The 12,117-nt window shown below is 45.4% G+C and overlaps 1 protein-coding gene across 4 annotated transcripts in view; it reads left to right on the top strand.

Annotated features, from left to right (window-relative positions):
• SLIT3 (slit guidance ligand 3) overlaps positions 1–7,420 on the top strand; it is a 482,838-nt gene extending 475,418 nt beyond the window's left edge. The window contains exons 35-36 of one of the 4 annotated variants that reach the window (XM_074552528.1): positions 1,194–1,402; positions 4,167–7,420. In XM_074552528.1, the coding sequence (XP_074408629.1) occupies positions 1,194–1,402; positions 4,167–4,408 (451 nt within the window). In that variant the 3' untranslated portion in view covers positions 4,409–7,420. Of the gene's footprint in view, positions 1–1,193; positions 1,403–3,477; positions 3,543–4,163 lie in introns of those variants that run through there. The other 3 variants (XM_074552527.1, XM_074552531.1, XM_074552529.1) reach the window with 3 other exon arrangements.
• The last annotated feature ends 4,697 nt before the right edge of the window (positions 7,421–12,117 follow it).

Below are 12,117 nucleotides of genomic sequence, written 5' to 3'. Positions count from 1 at the left end.
GATGTTTCCTTGAATTTCCAATGTCAACACAAAGCTGTTGTGGTTGGGCAGAGAAAAATAAGGGAGTTCCAGATGTTTACATGATGAGGGATTGTTTCTCTCATAGTCCAGGGAGGATGAGGCAATCATGAACTTAGTTCCTTGCTAAGGGAAGTAGCTGTGTGTATTTTAATGCTCACATGCTGTCCCACCTTTCCTAAATCAGTTCAGCCTTTTGGAGCTGGCTCCCTAAAGCCCTGCCTGGTGTGTCCAGGGGAGTGTGGAGCCTTGCTGGCAGGTGTCTGCTCCAACACTCGCAGGTTATTCTCACTGAGGAAATGCACCTGTAAAGATCAGGTAACCTCTGGTTCGTGGGGCAGTAAATACTGCTCTATACAGACTGTGACCCCCTTCATTACAGTATGTTGCATGTCTGGAGCTCAGTGAAACTGCTCTTGTAATCTGTCTTTTTTAGGTCAAAGCTTAAAAATTAAATGTTCAAATATTCAACATAAACAAGGAATAATTTTGAAGTACTAGAAAGAAAATAGAAATAAGAGAGGCATGGGCTTATGTCAAGTTAGGTTATGCCAAAGTTTTTCCTTGGCTAGAGAGAGTTGCTTTCCTCGCTGTTCTCAGCCATGCCAAGTCTGCCCCTGTGCCTGAAGTGGGGACAGTGTCAGAGAACTCACTCAGGATCACCACCCCACCCTGTGGTGTTCCCTGGAAATGCCAAAGCTCGCTGCAAACCCCAGGAGCCAGGGAACCCTCAAGTACAGCTGCCTGCTGATAAGTCTGTGCATAGCTTTGCCACCAGCACCTTCATTTATCACACTGGTTTTCATCACCTGATATTATTTGTACAGCAGCTCTGCTCAGGAAGCCTGGGCATGCAGCTTGATTGTTGGCACTTAGTTGCACGTGCTGCTGCTGTAAATGTGAGCTGTCTCATGTGGGTGCCAAGCCTTGGTCTGTGCTCACCAAGAGCCGAATGTTTTCTACTTAGGTTCACAAATTCTAAATGTATTCTCTGAACGTTATCCAGTATTCACTGAAAACCCACACAGTTTTCTCCAGAGTGTTTGACACTGAGCTGCTGTTTTTGGATTAGTATCCTGGAATTAAATGGGCAGAAATGCCAAAATCAAACATTTCTGGGAAAAGGAACTTTCACATCCAGCAAAGACCAGCTCTAAATGCTGCTGTTTCTCCAGGTGCCTGCATGGCAAGTGCACGGCTGCTGGTGCTGCTTACACCTGTAAGTGCATGGAGGGCTACATGGGCCTCTACTGTGACAAGAGGAACAATTCCTCAAGCCCCTGCAGGACTTTGAAATGCAGCCACGGGCAGTGCAAGGTGTCGGAGCACGGGGAGCCCTACTGCGAATGTGACCCTGGCTACAGCGGAGAGCTCTGTGACAGAGGTAGGCTTGTGCTGCTGCAGTCCTGCTTTACACCTCATTTGCACCTGCCCTACTCCTCTCTTCCCTGCCACTCCGACTGGGGGAGCAATGGCAAATAGAAGATAAAGCTAAGCCGGCCTTTGCAGTGCAGTACAGGGAGAACAGAATCACATAATAGTAGGTAGCTGCTATCCCATAGAGAAACAAGAACATGGAGTGAAGAGTTTTATTCTTTACCTCCTGAATCAAATCATCAAGGTTTGCTGCTCCCAGGATTTGGGTGGGATGTTTAAAGAGCTTGCTGTGAGGTTTCCCCTCAGCAATCAGGGATCAGTTATTTGCACGGCTTTTATTTACAAGGAGGAGCCACTCACCTGAAGTGGCATCAAAGATTCTCCTCCTTCAGCTTGGGCAGGATTTCCAGGGGAATCCCACAGATCATTCTGGACTTTCCTACGAGGGCAGAGGCCCAACTCTTCTGCCTGACCTGAAAAGACTCCCTGGAAAGTCACTGAGTTTTAACTGCATCCTTTCTGCCTTTTTTTGTTCTTGCCCAGAAGGAAGGAGCTGGATTATATTATTTTTATTTCCATTGTCCCTTTCCTGTGCATGAACCACAGACTTTCCAAATTTTACACATGCCCATCACCAAAATGTATCTGGCTGCTGCACAGGGACTGCAGAACAGCACAGACACACTCAGGTATCCCAGACCACTGGTGTCACACAGAGCAGGCTGACCTGTGCTCCAGAGAAGCAGACATGGTAAAACTAATTCTTATTTTGCAGGAGTGTTGCAGGACTCAACACTCAGCACTCATTAAAACACTTCCAGGCTGCTGATCAAAGCCAGCAGGCCTGCTTGGCCCCGGCCTTGCACAGGATATTACACATTTGTGTGGACATGCTCTGTTTTGGTGGCAGGTACAAAGCAGTAAAAGATTAAGGTTCTTCTCATGCCATCTGTTTGTCTTGAATCACATCATGAACCCAGGGCCGCTCACCAATGTGTGGGGAATATCTGGTGTGAAAAACATGTTCACTCTCCTGTGAACATTTAAAAAGTTTAATAAAGGACAAAAAGAGACAAGGACCATAGAGCAAAGGTTGTTACAACCAGGTGCATCTTGGCACTCAGCTAAGAGCACATCGGGGATACCCCTTAAACCCCTTTTCCATCACATCAGCCTGTTGCATATTCATAGACCCTTATGCACAGTAAACTTTTCCTGAACTATTTTCCATGTTCCAAGAATTGTTTAGCATGGCTCCTCCTTGGGTCCTCCTTTTTAGAACATGCAGATTCCTTGGTTGTGGTTTTAGTCCACTCTCATCACCTCCAGTTTTTGGGCCTTGGTCCACTCTGTCTTCAGACAGCTGATAGTTGGCAGATTTGTACTCAATCTGTGTCCTCATCAGGCGTTCAGTGGATGTTACCCCATCCTAGCAGGCATTTTAACACAAGCATACTTATATCAGCTATTTCACTAAGCTTAATTAACAACAGAAATAAAAACTATATCTTTACAACAAAGTTACTTTAACATACATATAAAGCTCCCATCACAAGCCTACCTCTACTACATATACTTTAACAGATAAAATCCATTTCAGTATTTGCAAAAAGCCAATATTAAAATATGCATCTCTGACATCTGGCAAAATAGTTACTGTCGTAGCTGGGCATCCCCAGCTGGGTAATAATTAGCATTGTCTCCATGATTCTCAGAAGGCTGATCCATCTTTTCATTATCCTATACTTATTAAGAAACCCATCGCCCTTACAGACAGTCACGACACAGGTGGAACCAATTGGTCCTTCAATCAAAACACCATCACCATTGGCCAATTAAGAAAGATTTGTATACCAAATCACCCTTTGGTAAACAAATCTCCATAACACATTCCACATGTTCACAACAACAGGTGCAGCAAGTTAGGATAAGAATTGTTTATCATTCTTTTCTCTGATCTTCTCACAGCCTTCCCCAGGACAATACCAGGGGAAAGCTGGTATTGTGCCTTGCTCCCTGTGACCAGAGAGCTGCTGCCACAAGTCAGCACCTTTCTGACTCCTTCCCACCCTGTTGTCCCAGCAGAGAGCCTGTGCCAAGGAGACATCATTCGGGAGGTGGTGTGCAAGTGATCCTTACAGACAGTCACAACACAAGTGGACCCAATTGGTCATTTAATTAAAACACCATCACCATTGGCCAATTTAAAAAGTTTTGTTTACTAAATCACCCTTTGGTAAACAGATCTCCATAACACATTCCACATGTTCACAACAACAAGTGCAGCAAGTTAGGATAAGAATTATCATTCTTCTCTCTGATCTTCTCACAGCCTTCCCCAGGACAATACCTGGGGAAAGCTGTGTGTTGCTCCCTGTGACCAGACAAGTTACCACATTACCACAACCAGAAAAGTCACCACATTTCTGACTCCTTTCTCCCCCTGGTGTCCCAGCAGAGAGCCTGTGCCAAGAAGACATCATTTGGGAGGTGGCGCACAAGTGGTCCTTACAGACAGTCACGACACAATTGGTCATTTAATTAAAACACCATCACCATTAATCAATTAAGAAACCACCCTTTGGTAAACAAATCTCCATAACACATTCCACATGTTCACAACAACACGTGCAGCAAGTGAGGATAAGAATTGTTTATTATTCTTCTCTGATCTTCTCACAGCCTTCTCCAGGATGATGCCTGGGGAAAGCTGAGCTGCTGCCACAAGTCACCACCTTTCTGACTCTTTCCCCACCCTGTTGTCCCAGCAGAGAGCCTGTGCCAAGGAGACATCATCCGGGAGGTGGTGCGCAAGCAGCAGGGCTACACCTCGTGCGCCACGGCCTCCAAGGTGCCGCGGCTGGAGTGCCGCGGGGGCTGCGGCGGCGGCGGGCACTGCTGCGTGCCCCTGCGCAGCAAGAGGAGGAAATACTTCTTCCAGTGCCTGGATGGCTCCACCTTCACGGAGGAACTGGAGAGACACGTGGAGTGCGGCTGCTCAAAGTGCTCGTAAGCCACCCTGGGGTCTCTCGCCACTTTAATCGACTCAGAAGCGTTAATGGGAACGGGACCTGTTTACTTGCAGAGTGAAGAAGAAGAGAAGAATTATTAAGTATATTGTAAAATAAGCAAAAAATAGAACTTATTTTTATTATGGAAAGTGACTATTTTCATCTTTTATTATATAAAGTATCGCACCACTTTGGGTATATGTATCATATAGTGAGCTATTTTTACCATGAAACTTTTTTAACAGTTGTAAGAAAAAAAATTTCAAAAGCTAAAAGGTTAAAAAAAAAATTATATATATAAAGAAAACATAGCCTAACAGGAGAAATGTGGGGTGACTTTATGTGTATGCACAATGAACAGACGTAAAGGTGTTCCAAGGACCCACTGCCAGACTGATTTGGGCTGAAGAAAGCTCCGAGGCCCTGGCTGGGAGTTCCAGGTGAGCAGATCCCCGTGACTGACTGCATCCAGGCACCCGAAGAGCCTCCTCAGCCCCTTCTCTTCCCAACACTGCCAACACTGCTCCTGTACAGTGGCCCCGCTTGCTGCCCATGAACTGATTCCCTGGAGCACACAGGCACTGCCATAGCTTGAGGCTAATTACATTATTTGACTATTGTAATACTATAATAATACATTTTTTGCTGTGTATGTTGTATTTATCTGTGTTCATGTTATATTCTGCGGCAACTGTATCTATAGAGCACAGGCAGCTTTATCCAAAAGAAGGGTGCAAAGGGAAAGGAAGTGGAGAAATTTATGTTGCTTTGGGTAATTTGGGGGCAAAAATGTGAAATAAGTGCTAAGTGATGCCTAATAAATGACATAGTACTTTTATGTAAACTCCTCAGCTATGTTATTTCCCAAGTTTGTGCCTTCTTGCTCCCAGTCTTGAGCCCTTTTTTGTATATGAAATGTAAGGAATGCACTGCTACATAGTTTATCACACCTTGACACTTTAACTTGCAAAGGTTGTAAAGAGCATGAAAATACCGCAGGTGCCAGAAGGCACCTGCAACCTATCAGCTTTTACTGCCACTGTCACTCGAGCCAGGGTGTGAGCTGGCCGTGGCTGCTGCTCGGCCTCTCGCTGGCTCTGAGCAGCTGCCTGCCTCCCCACGGCTCTCCAGGCGAGCAGAAGTTGCACTAAATCCATGTGAAGGTGTTCGGCTGGCACCTGCCCTGCAGGGAGAGGTGTCACAGCTCTGCCTGTGCAGCCTGAGCTGCTCACCAAAGCTCCTCCACCTGCCCTCGTGCCTCCCGCTCACCTGAGCTGGGTTCAGAGCAACTGCTGAGCAGGAATTGGAAATCAATGCAGGGATGAATTCTCACTGTGGATGTGAGGGGAAAATGGACTCTGGGAGTGAGTTTGATTTTTGAAGGGTTTTTGTCAGGGCTGCCTTTCAGGGTCAGGACGTACATGCAAAGAGCACCATGGATACCTTGAATTTTCTCTTACTGTAAGTTTCAAACATCCCCATCAACAACTGCTCTATTACCTATATGATTTCTTTCTTTCTCTAATGGAGTAAATATTATGATCCTTTCTTCAAGTTCTCTAAGGAAGGTAGTCAGAGATGCTTCCTAGCAGCCATTAAGTCTTTCTGGAAAGTTACTGATCTCACCAAAAGGCTTTCAGATCAGGAGATTCAGCAAAGGATGAGTAGGAAAGCTGAATGAAGACAACGGGACAGCTTTGATTTGGGCTTTGGAAGGATGACTAGAATGCAACCCTGCCATGACAAGTAGAAATGTTTGTTTCACTAAAGCAGAGAGACCATCTAGCTGTAATACAGCCAGAAAGCTGTAACATGTTTGTTGTCCTTCTGCAGTGTCAGTCTCTCCTTAACTGCAGCAGTTCATTCATATCTCTCTGTTATGACCAGAACAATGTGAGCAGAAGGGACATAACCAATTTAACAGGCATCTCAAAAAAATCATCACAATAAATATCAGTACATGGAGCTGACAATCAGTGACACATAAAACAATCACTACTTGATGTGCCAGACTCTGATTGATACAGCTCAAAACCCAGGGAAAAACTAATCCTGGTTGCAAGTACTGTGGACTGCTTTTTATTTTTAACATAACATCAGCAGCTCATAGCAGCTGGGGTTTGTGATGTACGACAAAAATCACCTAAACCACAACCCACGTGTTTTAAAAATTCCTGTGAGTGTCTGAAAACACTTGTACAAATACGTGCTGGGCACACTACTACCATTAACGATTCATTCCTGCTTAAAACCATTTGAATTTTTGCAGAAGCAGCTGCTGGGGTGTCGGGCAGAAGAAGCCCAGCCTGGCAGTGGCTCAGATTTGTTGCCACTCTGGACTGCAGGAACACAGCCCCTCTTGAACCTGTCCAAAGCTGTGCTCACTCTGTCACCTGAGCAGCAGCACGGTGACAAACAGGGTGACATTCACGGCTGGCCTCACACCTGCTCTGAAAGCAAAGGCAAAAGCCACCAACATCTTGTTAACACATCACTCTGGGATTTACTCAAGCCAAGCCTTGCAGCAAAGGGACCAGCAGCAACTCAGCAAGGCCGGCCCTGTTCCTGGCCCTTTTCTGTCCTGGCACTTCAGTGTTAAGTGTCAGGATAAAGAACTAAGAAAATATCTATTTTGTAACCAAATGATGCAATTTTTGTATGCTTTTAGGCAGCACTTGCCACTGGAGAGTGATGCTTTATGTCCATGATTCTCTGACTTGCTATAGAATTATTTTAAAATAAAAAAGCATTCAAATGTGCCAAAAATGTGTGGTTAACTGAAGTGTAATTAGCTCTGAAAGTTCCTTTGTAACCTGCCTAATGTTACAATCGATTTCAAGAACTGTGGGTACAATGCAGTAGTTTTTACCTCCAGAAAATTTTAATATAAAGTGAAGAAAGATGCTTACCCTTTAAAAATGGCAATGCAGACTCGTGTGAACTGATGTATTTTATTATTAGATTCTCATTGTGATGTAAGTTTAAATAAATTGTTGGGTTATGGAAGATTGTAACACCTTGTGGTGCAGATTATTTCTCTGCGTATGTGAGGTATTGTGACCAACCTTCAGTGTCCACAGGAAATGATGGGGGAACTACAGACATTCCTCTTGGACAAAGTCAAAGAACAGCTGTAGTTAAAGGTGGTATTTACACTAGTTACCAATTTTAATGGCATCACAGCCTAGTATTTTAAGAGTCTTACATGCACAGGCAAATTAAGCCACATAGTTTCTGATCCTGGGCATTTTCTTTAATTAAAATCTGTATTTGCTACATTTTTAACTGTTTGATAAAGACCTGCAGCAAAACCACACTCATTAATTACTGTTAGAATAAATGAAGAAATGCTGGGAATGGAGCTGGAGGAGGTAGGGCTGAGGAAATGAAAGTCACAGCCAGCTGTGGATGGAAGGGATCTTGTGATGTCCTGACACACCTGCACTCCAAATCTGCTGCCACACTGCTGTAGATGATTATTTAATATTAGTGACCCCAGCAGCAACAGATTTCTGCTTTTCACTGCATTCCAGCCTTAGCATAGAATAAAATAAAGCTCCCAGCTAGTCCTCTGCCCTCCCTCACCCATGCCCCTGTGCAACACTCACATATTGCTAATTATGCTTCAAACTATGGCTCCTAAGAGTTGCCTTTGCAGTTCCATGTAAAACTGGTGGCAGCAGTTAGCCAATAAAAACACTCAACCTTAATGAGCATCATTAAGTCTGAACTATGAAGGTTAATTACATAATTGTAGCAGATGGCAGCATTTTCACCTAAAGCAAACCCAGCTGAGCCCACTAAAAAAGCTAGCAGGGAAGTGTTCAAAAATGGCTGGGTAGTGGATGCTCTGCTCAACAGTTTGTTTGCATTGCTCATGGCTGTGCAGCTTGGGGTTGCTGAGCTCGAGGAACTGCAGCCTGAGGATGCAAAGCTTCTGTTTGTGATTCTGCTTGCACTGCCCAGGTACTGCTTAACAGCTGTGGTACGAGGCAAACAGTGATGGAAACTGTCTGTCCCATCTTCCTTTATTTTTGTGCCCTCCAGTCGGCAGGGAATGGCTGGATGGAGCTGCTGCCTGCACGGTGGTTGGCTGCGGGGTTTGGGTTGTTCGCTGGGATCCTGTCCCTTCTGGTCTCTGTCACTTCTGGTCTCTGTGACCTCTTTTAGGAGTCAGCTCCCAGTTTCTGCTCCCGCTCAGTGTAGGCAGCCCCGCGGTTCAGCGGGCTGGACAGGCGGATTTAGCTCAGCTCTGCCGAGCCCCGGGTACTCCTGATGCCTTGGTTTAAGATGTCACACAGGGTGCCACTCCGGTATCATTCTGTGTGCGTGCTGAGGATGTTTTCTGATGTTCTCCAGGTGTTATCCAGATGTTTTTCAGAACGGGCCCCGCAGCTTTGGAGGACAGCGGAGGTGAGCGGGGTCCGCCAGCAGGTGGCGCCACAGGGCGGCCCGTGCCGCTCCGGGGGGACGGGAATGGGATGGAACGGAATGGGACGGAATATTTCAGTGAAAAGGGATCCATAAGAGCCATCTGAGCAACTCGGGCTGACAGAGTCACAGCCCATTGTTGAAGGCACTGTCCAAGTGCCTCAAGCACTGCCAGGTCTGGGGTATGACTGCCTCTCCAGAAGCCTGTTCTAGGCTTTCCACAAAAGATGCTCCCTGATGTTCTGTATAAACCTCCCCGGTGCAGCACTGAATCTTTCCCATGCCTGCTGTCTGGATCCTGGGGAGAAAAGCTCAGCACTCCCCTCTCCATGTCTCCTCCTCACAGGAAGTGCAGAGTGCAGTGAGGTCACCCCTCAGTCTCCCTCCCTCCAAACTGAACAAGCCCAGATTTCTCAGCTGCTCATCACAGGAGTACATGTATATGTGATACACAGATTTTCTAGAAAGATTTAAATAATAACTTCTCAGGTTTTATTGATCCTGAGCCATCAACCTCTTAGCATTGTTCGGCTGTGATGACAGGCATCCCTGCTGTCCCCTCGCCATGGCATGGATCACTGAGGCTACACCCCAGGAAACTGTATGAACTGGCAGCAGGACAGCCCCAGGAGAGCATGTGAGACCTGGGGGTCTCCAACACTTCTTCAGCACCATCTGTGGCAGCAGGACAAGGGTTCCATGTGCTGGCATATGGAACAGCCTGTGCCCACAGGTCTGGCATCAGTGTCACATGGCTGCTGTTGATGTTGTTTATTTCCATGCTACCACGTTATGGAATAACAACTGATTTTGCTGTTTCTACCCGATTTCTGCTGCTGTTTGCTCACACACAGCGAGATAAAAGCAGTGTGCCTGCAGAGTTCATTACCCAGCAGGGTGTCCAAGCTGGCACAGCCTGTGACACCTCTGGTCTGTGAAGAAAGCACAGCTGCTCCTCCAAGCACCCTGACCCCCCAGGAGCCCTGCAGGCAGCAAGAAGCTCCTCGGGCATGGAACAGAGCATGAGGCAGAAGAAGCAGCAGTAGCTGCCAGTGTGAGGAGTTTCACTTACCTGTGGTGCAGGGGGCACCCTGCAGTCTCAGACAGAGCTTTGTATCTTGTTCATGTGTGATCTCTTGACCTTCTCCTTTCCCAGGGCTCCTGAGCTTTCAAAGTACAGTGATGCTCAAGGTAGTCTGGGGATGACAGTGCCTTCTCTGAATTGCCTATGAGGTTTGTCCCCATTGCACAAGGGATCACTCCTTTTCTGTAAAAATAACCCTTTACAAGGCTGTGTCTTATCTGGGGAGGAAAAGTGCACATCCTGCCTCTGAGGTGTGGGAGGGAGGAAAGCAGGTAAATGAGTGTTCAGGGGATAGCTCAAAACTGACAGGAATCAGGCTATTTTGAGTGGTCCAGCTAATCTTCCAGCAGCAGCATTTAAGGGAAGGAAAGGGGGATGTTCAGAGTGATGGTGCTCATCTTCCCAAGTCACTGTCACCTGTGATGGAGCCCCGGAGATGCTGAACACCCACCCACCCATGGGAAGCAGTGAATCCATTCCCCGCCTTGCTTTTCTTGCATGCACAGCTTTTACTTTCCCGATTAAACTCATTCCAAGAGCTCTCTCCCTTTTACCCTTCCAGTTCTCTTCCCAATCCTGCTGACAGGGCAGTGAGGGAGTGGCTGGGAGGGGTTTCCCTGCTGACTGGGGTTAAACCTCGACAGGCAAAAGCCTCAGCCCTGCCTTTGACACTTCTTGCAGAGCAAGGTTACAGGAACCAAATACCACAAGGTAATTTAGGTGGGGACTTGGCAGCACACGAGATAAGATCAGGCTTTCACCTAGCATGTGATAAGAGCAGGCACAACAGGCAGTTCTTACAAAGCAGCTTACACTTCCTTAATTACACACCAGCATATTTTGCATCTCTTAACCTGCCCTAGTTTCTCCTGCTAAAGCACTCATTGAACTGTTGGGGGGGGAGGGAGATTTAATATTTTTCTTATATTTTCTTAATATATTTACTATCTTGAGGTAAACACCAAAGTACAATTCATGGGACCAAGACATGGACAAAGTTGGTCACACCAATAAATGAATGAAATTCTTATATAGCAATGAAACAATTTTCATTTCACCCCAGTAATAACTGATTTTTTTAAAAAGTCCTTGCCTTCAGGTATATCATTCCTACAGAATCCTCTCATCTGGTTTCATCACCCAAAGATGCTGCATAGTATTTTAGGACAGTAGTTATATGAGTGTGTGTGTGTGTATATATATATATTAATATATACACATGTTTGTATTTATGTACCTGATCATTAATTCATCTTCAGATTTATTTATTTATCTTAGAGGCTTTTCCAAGCAATCTGTTGACTGACATACAAATAACTCCAATCTAAAAGTGCTCATAACTAATAAACCAATTGCTCTGAAAATTAATGAACGTTCTGAGCCTCTCACAGACCTGCATTAAATTTCCAGTTTGATCTAAACCTCAGCTCTGAGATGGACTAAAGATAGCTGAGCATTGATCTCAGTTTCATTTTTTGGGATTTTATTTCACATATTCTGTTTAAGCTGTAACATTCAGATAAAACACTGCAGCTTATTGTGAAGAAACTGAAACTTCAGATTTGCTGACCTTGTTTATAACTGAACAGCCCTTAGCTCATTCATTATCACAGAGACTTTATCTAGTCCAATTTTTCATGTGGAGAGATGAGTTAGGAGGGTTTGCTTGACACAATAGGTAAAGTGGGCAGAATGTATAAAAAATTCAGAACTTGCTCCTAAAACCCATGCACAAAATATGCATTTTTGGACTCCCTGACAGAGTCCAAGGCTGGGAAGGCAGTCAGTGAATCTGCATTGCTGGAAAGGGAGAGTTATTTCCTCAGTGAAAGCTGGGTCAGGAACTTCTCTGCCTGTTTCAAGACAGCAGGAATCAGACAGCTGTCAGGCTGTACACTATGGTTTTTCTTATTTTTCTGCATGTATATATTTATTACCAGCACTTCCCAGGGATGGTATTTCATTTCCTCTAGAGTTAGAAGGTGTGTAGGAAACAGTCAGAGTGTCAGTGCTGAGGAAAAAATGCCTCAGAATTAAGGTAATAAAAAATCTCCCTGCAGATCTGTTTTCCCCATCCCCACCAGAGATGTCTGCAAGACAGCGGATAGCTCATTTTACACCAAACATTCCACACTGCGCAGTCTGGTGACAGGCAGGAAATTAAAGACTCTTTTTCAATCACTCTGTATATTTATG

Source organism: Zonotrichia albicollis, chromosome 15 (assembly GCF_047830755.1).
Source record: "Zonotrichia albicollis isolate bZonAlb1 chromosome 15, bZonAlb1.hap1, whole genome shotgun sequence".
Taxonomy (NCBI): domain Eukaryota; kingdom Metazoa; phylum Chordata; class Aves; order Passeriformes; family Passerellidae; genus Zonotrichia; species Zonotrichia albicollis.
The sequence above is the reverse complement of the archived record's forward strand: the minus strand, read 5'-3'. Positions and strand labels throughout refer to the sequence as shown.